Below are 18,909 nucleotides of genomic sequence, written 5' to 3' on the forward strand. Positions count from 1 at the left end.
AGCAGTAGCGACGTGGAGGCAGCAGCAGTGACAACTGTTGGAAAGTCACCACCGAGGGCCTACGAAGCCCAAGTGCCTGGGGTCTGACAAGAACCTTCAAGGCCGGCGTGAGTGGGGCACGTAATTCCTGCTTGCGAGGCACGCGGTGCTACCAAAACGCTGGTACCGTCAACGTGCCCGGCCCTATGTGTCTGTCCATCGATATATCTATAAACTAATAGGTTGATAACCACACAGATCCGTTACGTCCATCTGTCACTGTGCCAGTCGTTTCTCAAACACAGCACACGGTGGGAAGCCATGGCGGCGAGGACTTATCATTGTATTGTCATCTGTCTCTCTTCTCTCCTCTGCATATTTCTCTCTCTCGCTGTCACTACTGAGCCCTAGGGCCTTAAAAAAAGAATATACGTGCTACACACACACACACACGCCACACACATGCCACACACACACACACGCCACACACACACACCACACACACGCGCCACACACACACACGCCACACACCACACGCACACACACACACCACACACACGCCACATACACACGCCACACACACAAACCACACACATACACACGCCACACACACACGCCACACACACACACCACACACACACACCACACACACACACCACACACGCACACACGCCACACCCACCCACCACACACACACGCCACACACACACACCACACACGCCACACACACACACCACACACACACACACACGCCACACACACACAGGCCACACACACGCGCTACACACGCCACACACACACCCCACACACATGCCACACACACACACACCACACACACACGCCACACACACACACGCCACACACACACCCCACACACACACGCCACACACACACACGCCACACACACACACACAGGCCACACACACGCGTTACACACGCCACACACACACGCCACACACACACGCCACACACACACACCACACACACACGCCACATAAACACACACGCCACACACACTCGCCACACATATGCCACACACACACACTCCACATAAACACACACGCCACACACACACACGCCACACACACACGCCACACACCACGAAGTAAATAATGGAAGACACATGAAGTAAATAAATAAGGAGGCTGGCTGACGCGCGGGTGAATGTTAAATGTGGCATCTCACCTTGTCGCCTTTAAGACCCATGTCACCTTTAAATCCGGGGAAACCATCTTCTCCCTTTGGAAACGGGGAAAAAAAAAAAGACAAAATCCAAGCGGTGAAGTTTATATATATATTTTTAAGGGTTATAAATAATTCATCTCACGCCGTGACGGTCTAAAAGAGAATAACGTAACGGGCACGAGACTTGAAATATGAATTACAGCCGAGTGAAATGCAGGGGGGGGGGGGGTGGGGGGGGGTACTGAGGGATATCATTGCTGGTTTGTTTAGGGGAACGCAGCAGTGTACACTCAGACACACAACCCACACAAAGGTCCCCCGTGTAGCCTGTCACAGACTGTTGGGGCAAGTGCTCTTAGCGAGCATCACCTATTAAGGCCGGCACGGCACACGAGGGGGTGGGTGGCCAGTACCACGCCCGGCCGCCTTTGTCTCCCCAGTGGCGATGTTTACACATCACACCAGGTACTCATTGGAGGCCGAGTCGACCTAGGGGAGGCCCAGGACCGGTTCTGATAATCGTCACCAGTGTTGGCCATGAGCGGGAATCGAACTCGGCAAGCCGGGTTCCGCGAGCATCTACACACTACACCCACACACTACACCTACACACACACACACCTACACACTACAACAACAACAACAACCGCCATTCGCCACTAAGTGGCGGTGATGTCACCACGACGCTTGTGCCAGGCCATGTGCACCTTGAGGCCACATCAAGTGTCGAACGCCCGCTGGCAGGAGGTCACGGGGCAGACCCAGGTGCCACGAGTCGACTGACTGAGATGACCGAGATGACTGGCTGATGCACCACCTGGGCCCCCTACTGTGCCAACTTGCTGTGCTTTAGCCACCCGGCGCTCCGCTCGTTGTTGTGAGCATCGCTCCTCCGCCCTCCGTTGTTATTGGAGGGCGACTGCCTCTAACTGCCCAGTAGTGTCCTTCACGAGCCTCCTCCACAGAGGCCAATCTTGATACCGCTGGTACCAGTCATTGGCAAGTACACTCAGCTCCACGTCCTCCTGTACCACATCACTCCATCTCTTCTCTAGCCCGTGCCGCGTCCGTTTAGCCCCCTCGATCCGGCTGAACAAAAGCTGTTTAGGCATGCGGTGGCTGGGCATGCGGGCTACATGACCCAGCCAACGCAGCCTTGCCTGCCGGAGGAGCTCACCGATGGGTCTTTGCCCAGATCTTTCCAGGATTTGTGAGCTCCTCACACAATCCAGCCTGGTTAAACCTAGGATTGATCGCAGTCAGGCCAGCCTAAATGTTTCTAACCGGCCGAGATGTTCCATTAAGGGATGGAATGACTGTGACCGAGAAGACCCGAAGCTTTGTGCGGAGCAACAGACCAGGTAGCTTCCACACAGCGTTACGCAACCGATGAAAAGATAATGCCGCTCGACTGATTCGGAGTGAAACCTCTGCCGTTAAACCGGAGCCGGTCATGAGCACACTGCCCAGGTATGGGAAACTCTCCACTCTCTCCACAACTGCCCCATCACCGATTGGGAGTTGTGGGGGTGGAGTTCCCGATGGTACAAAATACCCAGGCAGGTGCTTCGTTTTGGTGGGGCTGATTGTAAGGCCCCACCTCTTAGTGGCACACTCCAGTTTCAGCAGAAGCGCCTCCAACTCCTCCTCTGAGTGAGCTGAAATTACCAGGTCGTCAGCATACACCACACCCGGGCATCGATCAGCCTCCCATTGTATCTGTACCAGATGGAAATTCCTCTGGTGCAGCTACTGATGGCTTCACGTACTACGTGGTCGAAATAGATGTTAAATAATGTTGGAGCCAAAGGACATCCCTGTCGCACCCCAAGGTGTACAAGGAATGGCTCTGACTCCCGGCCACGTAGTTTTACCAGGGCCTGCTCACCATCATGAAGGACCTCAATGATTATGAGGGTCAGGGACTCCGAAAGCACAAAGAACAAACCAGAGCCCAGGCCTACTGATGGAATCATAGGCCTTGATCCGGTCAATGAAGCAGAGATGTAGGTCTTGTTGGAATTCCCTACACCTCTGCTGTAGCACCTACACACTACACCTACATACACCTACACACACCTACACACACACCTACACACTACACCAACACACTACACCCACACAAACAGTAAGACGATGATCCCAAAGCATCTCCCCTTCCTGAAAGCTGCTCCTGCCCCCCCCCCCCCCCCAATACAAATAAACTCCCCCCCTGCTCCGATGAGTCCGGAGTGCCCCATACCGTCGATGCAACTGGTAGCGGTCACGAAACGTCAGCACGCTGCGACGTACGGAACAAGGGAGGATGTGGGATAACAACAAAAGCTGCTCCTGGCTCAGCAAGTGGGGGGGGGGGGGGGGGTTCTCGCCCACCCAGGCCCCCCAACGGAGCTGACCCCTCGACATTCTCCCACCCACACCCATCGACCCTCGTGCGGTACCCCGCCACGGCCTGCGGCGGCCTCTGCCGCAGCGACGGAGGCACCGAGAGTCGCCACGGCGGAGCGCCGCGATGCTGCGTTGCATCCCCGACCCCCACACGTCCCCTCGAGGGATCAGCCGCCCACGATGAGTCCTATGATGCGCAGCCCCGAGACGCGACGGGGGGGGGGGGTGTGTGGATTGACGAAGGGCGTCCGTTTCAAAACAACAACAACAACAACGGCTCAACACGTTCGTCAATAAGGGGACAAAACTGATATATAAAATAAATACATTTCGATTTGAAGCTTTCGTGACTGCTGGGATTCATCTTCTTGGTTCTTTCGGTAAAGTCATGTAGAATGGAAATAATAAAATAATAAATATTAAACATTATAAAATAATTCTCACGACGTTTCGGCCACAACGCAAGCAGCCGTCCTCAGGTGAAGAACAGGTCTGTTGAGAAGACAGCATCTGAATGACACACCCCAGGCTTGGAGCATCTATTTAAGCTGGGTTGGAGGGGGGGAGAGCGCCTTGACAAAATAATTTGCATATCAAGAGGAATTTAGCATATTTATGGGAAATGCAGATATGCGATTAGTACTACTGAGAAATATTTTATTATTTTTATTTTTATTATTTTATTATTTCCATTATACGTGACTTTACCTAAAGAACCAAGAAGATAAATACATTTAATTTATTTTATTTTAAACATACGTGACTTTACCGAAAGAACCAAAGAGTATGGATCCCTGCCGTCACGAAAACTTCAAATCTAGATTGATATATGAAAGTAGATCTAGATTGATAATTGGTTCTTCACCCTTCTATCTGGCAACAAAACTGACACCTTTTTACAAGGAGTCATGTTTGAATAGACCGCAATACCGGCAGTCATAATACAAACAAAAGAACATAACTCTGATAATGTGCACTGTCCTTGAAGTTGATTGGTCCACACCCGAGACAGCTTTCCTTAGAGCCTAGTCTCACATGGGTTGGACCAGATGACGCCAAAAGGCGCACAACTCAACGACAATGCACCATCAGAGTATGAGAGCTCGGGGCAAGCATCTACACTATGGGAACCTCATTTGCCAGTAAAAATATGATAATTGGTTCTTTACCCTTCTATCTGGCAACAAAACTGACACCTTGAGTTGTGCGCCTTTTGGCGTCATCTGGTCCAACCCATGTGAGACTAGGCTCTAAGGAAAGCTGTCTCGGGTGTGGACCAATCAACTTCAAGGACAGTGCACATTATCAGAGTTATGTTCTTTTGTTTGTATTATGACTGCAGGTATTGCGGTCTATTCAAACATGACTCCTTGTAAAAAGGTGTCAGTTTTGTTGCCAGATAGAAGGGTAAAGAACCAATTATCATATTTTTACTGGCAAATGAGGTTCCCATAGTGTAGATGCTTGCCCCGAGCTCTCATACTCTGATGGTGCATTGTCGTTGAGTTGTGCGCCTTTTGGCGTCATCTGGTCCAACCCATGTGAGACTAGGCTCTAAGGAAATCTGTCTCGGGTGTGGACCAATCAACTTCAAGGACAGTGCACATTATCAGAGTTATGTTCTTTTGTTTGTATTATGACTGCAGGTATTGCGGTCTATTCAAACATGCTCCTTGTAAAAAGGTGTCAGTTTTGTTGCCAGATAGAAGGGTAAGGAACCAATTATCATATTTTTACTGGCAAATGAGGTTCCCATAGTGTAGATCTAGATTTTTATTATTGTTGACGCATTACGCCTTCGAGAACAGCCGCAACATCACCCATTAAACACGTTTATTTATAGAGCCACATGGTGCCTATTGACGAACGTGTTGACTTGTTGCCGCTGTTGTTGTTGTTGTTTGTGCTCCACTGCCAACGCAGCAGCAAGCAGCAGCAGGAGCGGCGGCGGCGGCGCCAAAACGATTTGTTCCATTCTGAAAAGGCCTCATTGAGATTCAAGATGACAGGTGGCTCGGAGATCCGAGACACGGAGCCGGCCACTGCTCAGAGCCTGGGTTCGATTCCGGGTCTTCTGCGGTGAAACCGCCAGGTCACCAGTGACTCACACAGAGACCCATAGACTCGCACGGAGACCCAGACTCACATAGAGATCCATAGCGATCCAAAGACTCGCATATAGACCCAGACTCACATAGAGATCCATATAGATCCATAGACTCACACTGAGACCCAGACTCACATAGAGATCCATAGACTCGCACAGAGACCCATAGACTCACATAGAGATCTATAGAGATCCATAGCCTCGCACAGAGACCCAGACTCACATAGAGATCCACAGACTCGCATAGAGACCGAAGACTCACATGGAGATCCATAGATATCCATAGACTCGCACAGAGATCCAGATTCACATAGAGATCCATAGACTCGCACAGAGACCCAGACTCACATAGAGATCTAGAGATCCATAAAGTCGCATAGCGATCCATAGACTCACACAGAGACTGAGACTCACATAGAGATCCATAGACTCGCATAGAGACCGAAGACTCACATAGAGATCCATAGAGATCCATAGACTCGCACAGAGACCCAGACTCACATAGAGATCCATAGAGATCCATAGACTCGCACAGAGACCCAGACTCACATAGAGATCCAGAGATCCATAAAGTCGCATAGCGATCCATAGACTCACACAGAGACCCAGACTCACATAGAGATCCATAGACTCGCATAGAGACCGAAGACTCACATGGAGATCCATAGAGATCCATAGACTCGCACAGAGACCCAGATTCACATAGAGATCCATAGAGATCCATAGACTCGCACAGAGACCCAGATTCACATAGAGATCCATAGAGATCCATAGACTCGCACAGAGACCCAGACTGACATAGAGATCCATAGAGATCCATAGACTCGCACAGAGACCCAGACTCACATAGAGATCCAGAGGTCCATAAAGTCGCATAGCGATCCATAGACTCACACAGAGACCCAGACTCACATAGAGATCCATAGACTCGCACAGAGACCCAGATTCACATAGATATCCATAGAGATCCATAGACTCGCACAAAGACCCAGACTCACATAGAGATCCATAGAGATCCATAGACTCGCACAGAGACTCAGACTCACATAGAGATCCATAGAGATCCATAGACTCGCATAGAGACCCAGACTCACATAGAGATCGATAGACTCGCATAGAGATCCAAAGAGTCGCATAGCGACCCATAGACTCACATAGAGACTCATAGACTCACATAGAGATCCATAGACTCGCATATAGATCCATAGACTCGCATAGAGACCCATAGACTTGCATAAAGACCTATAAACTCGCATAGAGATCCATTGACTCACATAGAGACACATAGACTCGCATAGAGACCCATATACTCGCATAGAGACCCATAGACTCAGGAAGGGATTTAAAGACTCACATAGAGACCCATAGACTCAGGCAGGAACCGATAGACTCATACTGACAGACCCTGGCCTCACCACAACCCGGCCTACGCGAGTCTCGTGGAGACACGTCCCGCAGGACAGACACCCACAGACTAGGAGGAAGACCCACAGACTGATACTCAGGGGGGGGGCGGGGGGGTGGGGAGGGGGGTAATGCGCCGCTCGCTACGGCGGCTGCCGGAGCCACCTCCGTCGCGGCGACGCCGCACTGGGGGATGGCGATCTGCGATCTGCGAGTGTGGGAGGGGGGTAGGGGGGGTACCTTGTCTCCCTTGTCGCCCTTCATCCCGCGCGCTCCTTCCGCCCCCTGTGGGAGAGCGGAGAACAACATCAAAAGGAAAATACAAAACACGCCACGTACACACACAGAGGGAGATGAAGATTCGCCCCCACCTCTCTCTCTCCCGCGCGTAGCCTCTGGCAGGCTGTTGGGGCAAGTGCTGTTAGCGGGTCGCAGAACCTATCAATGGTGGCGCGTACAAAGACAAAAGTGCCTTACATAGCCTCTAACAGGCTGTTGGGGCAAGTGCTGTTAGCGAGTCGCAGAACCTATCAATGGTGGCGCGTACAAAGACAAAAGTGCCTTACATAGCCTCTAACAGGCTGTTGGGGCAAGTGCTGTTAGCGGGTCGCAGAACCTATCAATGCTGGCACGTACAAAGACAAAAGTGCCTGATATAGCCTCTAACAGGCTGCTGGGGAAAGTGCTGTCCGCGAGTCCCAGCACCTATTAATGCTGGCACGTACAAAGACAAAAGTGCCTGATATAGCCTCTAACAGGCTGCTGGGGCAAGTTCTGTCCGCGAGTCCCAGCACCTATTAATGCTGGCACGTACAGAGACAAATGTGCCCCGTGTAGCCTCTAACAGGCTGTTGGGGCAAGTGCGTGTTAGCGAGCGGCAACGCAAGGGGGCGGGTGCGGCCAGTAACTGCTCCCAGGCCGCCTTTGTCTCCCCCCAGTGCCGACGCATGACACGCCGCGCCGGGCACTCGTTTGAGGCTTGAGATTGGGGTGCTTCGCCAACGAACATCTTGGACAGCTCGCCTGGATTGCTTCGAGCGAACGCGAGCCTGCCGATGGGAGACTCCGTGCGGCGAAACCGCTGCCGAGTTTTGCTCGTGTTGGAACCAGCGCGGCCGAAGAGATGCACTCCCTAGCACCGGCGGGGACGTGTGGCCCATAGGATGTTTACAAAAAAAAATTGTTGTTTTTTTACGTGGAGGGACAGGTTTGGGAAGAAGGCATAGAGGACGGATTTTTGAGTTTAGTTTAGCACGTGGCGGGCATTCGCGACCAATATCATCAATAATAGAGGCTTTGTTTTGGGTTAGACCTCGTTAATATATAAATGTGTCGCTAAAACTGCCCCCACCCGACGCAGCCAATTAGTAATGTTTGTCACGTAAACAAAACGTGTGCTGGAGTGCAAACCCACAACGTTTGCCATCAATGGATTTGCTGTCCAACACACCCGTGTGTTGGAGTGCAAACCCACAACGTTTACCATCTATGGATTTGCTCTGCAACACACCCGTGTGTTGGAGTGCAAATCCACAACATTTACTATCTACCGTGCCAACGAAGTTCACCACATACACACGTAAATATTTCTGATTATGAAATATATTAAAAAAAAAACACATGCTCCATCGTTTCGGCTGCCAAGGCGATGGGATTGAACCGGCGACCTCCGGATCACGAGATGGCTAGCCACCATGTTTGTGCGTGCGCGCACGCGCGTTTAAACAAACGTACCTTCACGCCGCGTGGACCCGGGTAACCCACGGGGCCCTGGGGACCCAAAGGGCCCTGTCGACAGAGACGCACATGGCACACGGAGCAGCATGAGTGAGACGGGCAGGCCAGTTCAGTGAGGGAGCCCTCCCTCTCTCTGCGAGGTTGACGCAATCGTACGGAGTTTCTCGAGTTCCAAGTTTATAAACGTTATTTTTGTCTAACCGGGCGGGAGAGTCGGAGGGGCCAGGATTATAACTCGAACGCATTCGTCTGCCAGGGCACGGAATCCCCATCGAGTTGTGATCTGCATTGCGGTTCTAACATCTCGCCGCGGTGGCTAGTAGATGTTAACTCCCTCGCCTGGTACGCTGGAGGTCGTGGGTTCGACACCGACCCCCGTGGTCGCGTGGACTTTTCTCCAGGTCCTTACGGTTGTTCCCTCCGCATTTAGAATCGATGTGCGTTTAGTGCAGTGGTTCTTCTTAAGCTGGAGGTGCACGCTGCACCCCCTGGGGGTCGCGAGATGCCCTTTCTGGGGGTGGCGAGACGTGGCCAGATTTAGTTTTTAGAAGGTAAATCATCGAAGACGCAAATTTAGGCGCGGGGCAACGTTCAGTACAACTTACTTTGTTTCATCAAACCCGATGTATTTGTTAACATTACAACTATTTCAACGATTGGGTGTAAGCCTGCAGTAAAGATTAAGAGCCACTGGTTTAGAGGATTTGGCTGACGCTAGAAAATGTCCACACAATGACGACGATGATGAGGTCGCTTCTGAAAAGAAGAGCTACGCATCTCAAGTGGGCTCTGAAACCTGGTGAAGTAAACAAACCAATTCTGATAGTTTAGTTTGTAGAAATTTACGAAATTGGCATGCGTGGTCCCTGATGCAGGCACGACGTTGCCTCCCCCCCTCTTGAGAACGACGTCACGGCATCAATGCCCTCCCTACCTTATTCATAGCTGTCAACCCCTTATCAGTGCCCTACCTTCTTACAGACCAATTCAGACCTTATTGGTCACCCCGTTCCATTATAAATATCAACGTTCATCCTATAAAGTCCCATCACAAGGGAGAAACACAAACAAATCAACTATTATTTTTGCCCGCATTGAAACCTCAATTTCTCTGTACAAGAACACGGGGTAAACCATATGGGTTGATAGGTATGCTATCCCAATCACTATCCCTATCACTATCCCTAGCTCTATCACTATCCCTATCTGACATACCTGTCAACCCCTTATCAGTGCCCTACCTGATTACAGACCAATTCAGACCTTATTGGTCACCCCGTGCCCCTTATAAATCTCAACGTTCATCCTACAGAGTCCCATGATCACAAGGGAGAAACACAAACAAATAGACTAAACATTTTTTGTGCCCGTGTTGAAACGGCTGTTCGATATATGCACCTGAAAACTCAATGTGCAAAAATACGGGGTAAACCCTATGGGTTGACACGGTGCGCATTTTTTAGCGTCCGCTCTGAGTGACGAACCCACCGCGAAGTAGCATTATTACGATTATTATGACGACTACTACTACTGCTACGGTTATGAGCACATTGCCGCAGTATTGACCAGGGCGGCCGCCGGATTTGAACAACCGCCAGAAAAACCTCCGAGACAAGAGCGGCCAAACGCGTCACCGCAGCGGAGGGCCCGCAACGATCATCCTTTTTTATTGTCGCTGTGCTCTTGGTCGCAACCGTCGCGGTCAAAGCGGAATGAGTTTGCCGGCAGTGTTCCCCAATTAACTCCCCTTCAAGTGACTTCGTTTGCATATGAATAGCGGTGATTTGTAACAGAGCCAAGGAGGACTGCGGTCGAGAGGGGGGGGGGTGGAGGTGACACAGAGCTGCGGGTTTGGAAACAATAAAAGTTTCATCCGTGGTGAGAAGCAAGCCCACGTGTGCGTGACCGCACGCACGGATGGACGACTCGTATTCCCCGGGACGGGCCAAGGAACGGCCGATCGGCAGCGGCGACGACGCAAGAGGGAGCCGTCTTGATGCATCACGCACAAGCGAGCAGGAGCTTGTTGTACGGATAGTCCTGACCCCCCCACCCCGCACACTCCCCCGCCCCGCGCCATGGGAACGTGGAATTTCCTCCACTGGGATCACGGCTGCTAATGGGAGATGTGCACGCCGTCCCCTCCTTACCAGCTGTCCCTTCTCGCCCGGCTGTCCTTCTTTCCCAGGGTGGCCCTGGCACGCACACACACACACAGACATGCACACACACAGACACACGCACACACACACACAGAAACGCAGACGCACACACACACGAACACACAGACACGAACATAAAGGTCCCCCACAGAGCCTTCGACAGACCGTCGGGGCAAGCAGCACCCGTGAACACCGCTCATGGCGAGCACAGCGGCGGGTGTTTGCCAGCACCACGCCCTCCCACCCCCCCCCCCCACCCCGGCCACCTTTGTCTCCCCAGTGCCGACTGTTTACACGCCGCAAACCAGGTTACTCATTCGAGGCCGAGGCGGCCTCTCGGCTAGAGCCCCCCCCCCCCCCGACAACCGCCGTTGTCGATTGTCAAGAAGCGGGAATCGAACTGGGGCGGCCGGGTTTCGAGGCGGGGGCCGAGCGAACCAACGGCCGCTGCCGCCGCCGCTCCCCCACGCGAGAGTTGACATCGCGGTATTCCCCAGCAGCGGCGAGGGTTCACAAGCTCGTCGAGCGCCTCTCAACGACGCGCGACGCGTGACGCGCCGCCGGCGGGGATCTCGCCGCAACGGCGAGGGTCGTCGATTGTGATCGGCGCTTCTCGTTTAGTCGAGCCGGAGGCAGCGGCAGCGTGGAACTTCGGGAGGAATCGTTTAAACACAAACAAGAAACGCTGCCGCAATGTGGCACGGCGCCCACCACAGGGGAGTCGGGAGCGAGTTGAGCAAGAGGGCAGCAGACGGGGCGGAGAGGAGCGGAGCGGGGGGGGCAGTCAGATGCGTGGGAGAGGGAAGGGAGGCCGGGACGGAAGTCTCGCAGACGGACAACGAGGGGGAGGGCAGGGGGAGAGATGGAGCAGCATTAGGGGGAGAGAGGGGGGGGGGGGCGTCGGTGCAGGGAGGGGAGGAGGAGGGGGAGAGGGAATGACCAGGGCCAAGACGTCAGGTTTGATGAGAGGGTGATGGTGATGAGAGGATGATGATGATCATGATGATGATGAGAAGGTGATGGTGATGAGAGGGTGATGATGATGATGAGAGGGTGATGATGGTGATGATCATGATGAGAAGATGATGATGAGCATGATGATGATGAGAAGGTGATGATGAGAGGGTGATGATCATCATGAGAGGGTGATGTTGATGCTGATTAGAGGGTGATAATGATGATGATGAGAGGGGAGGAGGGAAGAGAGAAGGAGCGAGCAGCAGCAGTGACCTGCACGGAGCGGGCAGTGTCTGTTCTCAGAGTGGGCGGGGTTATGGAGAGGGGAGGGGTTCAGAGTGGGGGTGGCCACACAAGAGTCACGTGAGTTTTGAGAGACTCGCATAGAAATTCAGACTCACATAGAGACCCACAGGCTCACACAGAGGCCCCTTAGACTCGCATAGCAACTCACGGATTCACATACAGACCCACAGACTCACATAGAGACCCTTAGATTCGGATATGAACTCATGAATTCACATAGAGACCCACAGCCTCACACAGAGGCCCCTTAGACTCGCATAGCAACTCACAGATTCACACACAGACCCACAGACTCACATAGAGACCCTTAGACTCGCAAATGAACTCACGGATTCACATAGAGAGACCCATAGACTCTCTCTCACACACACACACATCTGGCGAATACGTGAACTTCTACAGGTGAACGATGGAAAGTGGCCAGCGGCACCGCCGACGCTGGTGGGCGGTGTAGAAATCCACTCACGGGAGGTCCGTCAGATCCCGAGAACCCGGGCAGCCCTGGCTTCCCGACAGGACCCTGAGTGGAGAAGAAGGGGTTGGTGGGAGGAGAAGAGACAAAGATGTTACGTTCAAAGAGTTCGGCCCAGAATGACGCTGAGCCAATGCCTAGCCGGCACCACTGAGATCCTGGGTTAGACTCACATAGAGACCCATAGACTTACACAGGGATCCATAGACTTACACAGGGACCCATAGACTCGCATAGAGACCCATCGACTCACATACAGGCCCAAAGACTTACACAGGGACTTATAAACTCCCATAGAAAAATATAGACTCACATACAGACCCATAGACTTAAGTAGGGACCTATAGACTGGCAAAGAGACCCATAGACCCACACAGACTGAGCTGTAGTTCTCAAGTGTTACGAGTTGATGGTTTCAGCCCTGTCACCAGCAGTGACTGCACGCGCACAGAAAAAAGAGACTCTGCTGACGTAACATTTGGTTCTTCAAATGAATTCTTCCGAATTCAAGCCCTGAGAGCCAAATTCTCGGTGTGACCATCACGCGGGACGAGCATTAATCTCCGCAGCGGAGCGGGTGCGGGGCGAGCGTTGCCCCATAGCCTGTGAACATGGAGGTCACTTGAAACAAGGGTTCTCAGAGGCTGCTCTGTGATATCCGCTTCCGCGGGCTGCACTGCTCTCTGCAAGGGATCCGGATGGATCCGTTGCGTGGTGACGCCATGCCAAGAGCACGGTAGCGGAAGCATCAAAAAAGGGGGCAAATTGTTTAGATTTGCTGATTATCCTGGGTTCACGTTCGGGTTTCCAGCCACCGCGCTACTAAACCGATTTGAGTTTTGTAGATCTAACGTGGTTTTGTTCCACGTTAAAGGTTTTCTGGGTGAGATCGGGTGAATATAAATGCGCCGTAACCCTCCACAACCCGACACGGACAGTAAGGTTTGTCGCGTAAACTACGCGTCCAATTACGTGACGAATCTTACTGCCCGTGTCGGGTGGTGGAGGGTTACGACGCATTTATACTCACGCGATCTCACCCAAAAACCTTTATTATGGATATTGATCGGGAAAGCCCCAAGCGTGTGGGTCTGTTTGTTTCAGTTCATAGCTTCGTTCTTTATGCGAACCACCCACCCACCGGCCCCCCCCTCTCCCCTCCCTCCAACGCGATTAAGCCGCGGTGCGAGTTCGGGTAAACGGGCGGAGTTCCGAGATCTCGGTGGAAGTCAGCCCCGGCCCCGCTCCCACCACACCCCGCCAACCCCGACCACCGCACGAGAGGAGCGGGAGCGACGTACCCTCTCTCCCGGTTGTCCGATCGGCCCCTGAGGTCCCGGCATGCCCTGCGGACACAAGAGAAGAGGGCGCACGCACAGAACGCCGGTTTACATTCGCTTCCCCGACGAGGCTAAAGGCGCAGCCCAGCAGTTTCCTGCTCGTGCCACTGCCGGGGGGAAGGGCCTCCTCCTCCAGCGGTGGCTGAGATCAGGGGGAGGGAGGGGGGGGAGTCGGGGCAACCTGCGGTGGCTCTTTGAGGACCACTTCACGACAATCATTTATTACGGACCCCGACACCGTGCCTCGAACTCTCCATGCACGCGCGCATTGAAGCAGCTTTTAAAATATTTGTTTCCCCCCCCCCATCATTGCCAACGGCACTTGGCTCGACGCAGCTCCGGAGAGGGAGGGCGCCCCCCCCCTCCCCCCGCCACCTCTCTGAGAGAGGCCAAGCCGGCCGGCTCTTTCCGTCGATGGCTGCGCGGTTTTCCGGCAATAACGCGGCCGCATCCGCACGCTCTGAACCCTCCGTACCACGCAACTCGCCCATCGATCGACCGCAGTCGGATTCATGCCGACGGGCAGATTGCAAGGGGTTGGGTTTTAAGAAACGCCGTCTTTGATGCCTCCGAATTCTGAATTTGTTTCCAACTTATTCATTCCGAGTGGGCGCCTCGCCATAATAACGAGTATATATTCAGGCGCAAAGAGGCATGGGGAATTTAGTTAATTGCCACGTTGGAAAAGCCCCTTAGATGCCGCGTTGTGCTGGGGAGACGCTGATGAGCGCGGGCCGGTCTAAGATGACTCCCCCTTTGGGCTGCTATTCCATCTCTGGGTGTCGCGTCCCCCCCCCTTCCCTTCCGCCCACACACCCTGGCACCCCCAGGGCCCACCGGCGCTCATCACCCAAGTGAACGCCGAAGCGCTGTCCTTCATTTGTCCATTGACTTTAGAAGTAGCAGTTGGGTTTTTATTTTGCTTGGCAGTGGCTGGATATGGGATTTGGTCCTGGTATATATACATAAAATTAATTCGCAGCATTGTGGGATGCTATTAGCAGGAATGACGCTATTAAAATGAAAGCATTATTGTTATCATTAAGAATAATACAATTGTTGAAATGGTAACGAGTTGGGCACGTTTTGCTACCGCGACAAAACCTCTTGCCAATCGTCTGTGTCGGGTGGTGGCGAGGATTAACGACACACATCTCAAATTCACTACCGTCTAACCCGAACTGTGATGGATTATTAATAATATTGTTATTATTCCACCGCTCAAGTCGGCTTCGAGGCCTCGGCGTTCATCTCCCGTTCAGAGCCCCCTTGCATAGCCACTGATCGCAATTCTATACATTCCTATGGCCGGATGGTGGCAGCAGGAGGAGGAGGAGGCGGGTAGTGTATCTCCAGAGGACAACCACCGTTGAACCTCGGCCTCACAGCCCCGCAACCCGTTTGAGTGACGCCAAACGGAGCGGCGTACGGGCTGGCTCGAACCTCCTCGGCGGGGATGCGAACCCGCGACATTTTCCCCCTTCGCTAGCCGCTCGCGCTGCCGCTGCCACCGCCGCCGCGGCCGAGACGACGCCCGGCAGCGCTGCACGTTCCATTGGCGGGCGACGTGCGGCATCTCCCGTGTTTTTGTATTCGCTCTCCGATGCGTGCTTTACTGCACCCCCCCCCCCCCACCGGCTTTGGTGCCTCTCGCTCAACGTACCCCAAGTGCGTCTCTCTCCAATCTCTCTCTTTTTTTTACGATCAGTGGCAACAAGAAGATGCTCGGTGTAGTCGGCACTTTGCTTCGTTCATCATTTCGTTTTGTTTTTTAAATAATAACTTTGCTTTATATAAACCCCACCTCTCGCTCACTCTCTCGCTCACTCTCTCGGTCACTCTCTCGCTCGCTCTCTCGCTCTCTCTCTCTCGCTCGCTCTCTCTCTCTCGCTCGCTCTCTCGCTCCCTCTCTCTCTCGCTCGCTCTCTCGCTCGCTCTCTCGCTCTCTCGCTCGCTCTCTCCTCCCTATCTCTCTAAGGTGCTTCTTCCACGGCGACCCTTATTAAGCCTCAAATATGGCAACAACAGCAAAAATGATACTGACAGTAATGAATACACACACGCGCGAAGAGGTAAGGGAATTCGTTTAATTGCCAACATTTAAATGCCCTTTAATCCGTTCCGTGCCACCGGGGGAGGAGTGCCAGACGACGCCGACGAGATCACGCGAATCCAAATCCATTCCGTGGGCCCGGCTGACCGACAACAAATGAGACTTTGGGGGGGGGGGGGGGGCGGGGGGAGCATCGCGTTCGTGTTTCCTCTCCCATACACATGCCACGATTCACTCTCTCTCCTCTCGATCTCCTGTCTCTCCCCCCTCGCTCTCCTCACTCTCGCCTCTCTTTCCTCTCTCCTCTCTCTCTCTCTCGCTCTCTCTCTCGCTCTCTCTCTCTCCGGTCGAGAGCGTGCACCGATAGTAAATCACGATAAATAAACGTTATCCGGGACAATTACGTTAAATCACCACTGAAACGAGCGTAATGTTAATATTGTGTAACTCGCCCAAGAGCACGTGCTCTCCGAGACGACTTCCTGTCTGTGGGAGTGGCGGCCGCTCTCAAAGGAGTCGGTGGAGCACGGTCACCCTCCTCCCTTGCAGCTCGTCCAAGATCGTTCACCCAACGTCCATCAATATTCTTTAATTCACAGCTGGGTCAGTGTGAGTCTATGGGTCTTTGTGTGAGTCTATGGGTTTCTGTGTGAGTCTATGGGTTTCTGTGTGAGTCTATGGGTTTCTGCGTGAGTCTATGGGTCTCTGTGTGATTCTATGAGTATTTGTGTGAGTCTATGGGTGTTTGCGTGAGTCTATGGGTCTCTGTGTGAGTAAATGTTTCTCCGTGTGAGTCTATGTTTCTCTGTGTGCTTCTATGGGTCTCTGTGTGCTTCTATCTTTCTCTGTGTGAGTCTATGGGTCTTTAAGTGAGTCTATGGGTCTCTGTGTGAGTCTATGGGTCTCTGTGTGAGTCTATGGGTCTCTAAGTGAGTCTATGGGTCTCTGTGTGAGTCTATGGGTCTCTGTGTGAGTCTATGGGTCTCTAAGTGACAGGCGAAGGTCTAACTTTGCCCCTCTCTCGAATGATTCTAATTCATGTTTGTTGTTGCGTTCCTCCTTCCCCCTCCTCCCACCTCTACCCCTCCTCCTCCTCCCCCCTCCTCCCACCTCTACCCCCTCCTCCCCCCTCCTCCCCCCTCCTCCCCCCTCCTCCCCCCCTCCTCCCCCCTCCTCCTCAGGAACCCCATTTCTGCTGAACACCTCGGAGGTTTCCGAGCTCAATGTTATCCGTAACAGAGGTGTCATGGGGTTAGTTGGCGTGACACTACGAATGCGTCGTTACGCCCGCCGCCACCACCGCCCCACGCAGACCAAACAACTCAGGGGGCTCGTCACGTGGACAAAACCGCGGCCAATTGGCCACTGGCTCAGCACTCGGCGGTCGCGTGTTAGAGAGTGAACCAACTCGGGTACCGCGGTGGTCACAAAGCGAAGACGACATCACGGTCCAAGAGGTAAAAAATGTGTTGGGGACGTGGTGAAGGAGCGGCCCCTGAAACGTCTACAGGGCTGCATCAGTTAACGCCCCCCCCTTCCCCCCCCCCCATCCCCCGCCCACCTTTAGTACGTTAATAAATATATAAATGGCTACGCGCAGCAGCGTTCTTCTGTCTAAGAAAATATCTGAAAGCCCTTCTCCGGCGAACGCATCAAAAGGTCTTCTTCAGAGAGGCGCGCTCCATATGCATGCACACGGCGGCTCTCTGTGCGGGCGGTAGATTGTCCCGGAAAGGAGCGGCCCGCATGAATATGTATCGCGCGTGCACTCTCAGTCGCGTAAATGTCAAACCCGGAGACATCAAGGAATACGGCTGAGAGCGTAACCCGCCCTTGCCTTCCACTTTGATTTTTTTGAAATTTTATGGTTTTTTCTGTTTTCGTTTTTATTTATTAATTTCCCCTCCCCCCCAGCCCAGCCCCACCCCTCCCACCCCATCCCCTGTCGATCTTGACACAATGCCAAGGTCACCCTGGGGGAGGGGGGGTCAGAGGTCACCTAAGAACTGGCCGGCACCACCGTTCCCTGCTGCCCAGACTCACACAGAGACCCATAGACTCACACAGAGACCCATAAACTCAGACAGAGACGCTTAGACTCACATAGAGACCCATAGACTCACACAGAGACCTATAGACTCACACAGAGACGCTTAGACTCACATAGAGACCCATAGACTCACACAGAGACCCATAGACTCACACAGAGACCCATAAACTCAGACAGAGACGCTTAGACTCACATAGAGACCCATAGACTCACACAGAGACCCATAGACTCACACAGAGACCCATAAACTCACATAGATACCCGTAGACTCACACAGAGACCCATAGACTCACATAGAGACCCATAGACTCACACAGAGACCCATAGACTCACACAGAGACCCATAGACTCACATAGATACCCGTAGACTCACACAGAGACCCATAGACTCACACAAAGACCCATAGACTCACATAGAGACCCACAGACTCACACAAAGACCCATAGACTCACATAGAGACCCATAAACTCACATAGAGACCCACAGACTCACATAGAGACCCATAGACTCACATAGAGACCCATTGACTCACATAGAAACCCATAGACTCACATAGAGACCCATAGACTCACACAGAGACCCATATACTCACACAGAGACACATAGACTCACATAGAGACCTATAGACTCACACAGAGACCCATATACTCACAAAGAGCCACATAGACTCACATAGAGACCCATAGACTCACACAGAGACGCTTAGACTCACATAGAGACCCATAGACTCACACAGAGATCCATATACTCACACAGAAACACATAGAC

At 52.8% G+C, this 18,909-nt stretch overlaps 1 protein-coding gene across 1 annotated transcript in view; it reads right to left on the reverse strand.

Moving 5' to 3' along the window:
* The window catches only part of LOC144736551 (uncharacterized), a 145,910-nt gene that overhangs the window by 69,194 nt on the left and 57,807 nt on the right, over window positions 1-18,909 (reverse strand). Inside the window, exons 22-27 of the mRNA XM_078619100.1 lie at window positions 13,999-14,043; window positions 12,692-12,745; window positions 10,951-10,995; window positions 8,798-8,851; window positions 7,304-7,348; window positions 1,165-1,218 (exon numbers count right to left, since the gene is read on the reverse strand). Of these exons, the coding sequence (XP_078475226.1) occupies window positions 1,165-1,218; window positions 7,304-7,348; window positions 8,798-8,851; window positions 10,951-10,995; window positions 12,692-12,745; window positions 13,999-14,043 (297 nt within the window). The remainder of the gene's footprint in view (window positions 1-1,164; window positions 1,219-7,303; window positions 7,349-8,797; window positions 8,852-10,950; window positions 10,996-12,691; window positions 12,746-13,998; window positions 14,044-18,909) is intronic.

This window comes from Lampetra planeri, chromosome 61 (assembly GCF_965212315.1).
Source record: "Lampetra planeri chromosome 61, kcLamPlan1.2.h2, whole genome shotgun sequence".
NCBI lineage: Eukaryota > Metazoa > Chordata > Hyperoartia > Petromyzontiformes > Petromyzontidae > Lampetra > Lampetra planeri.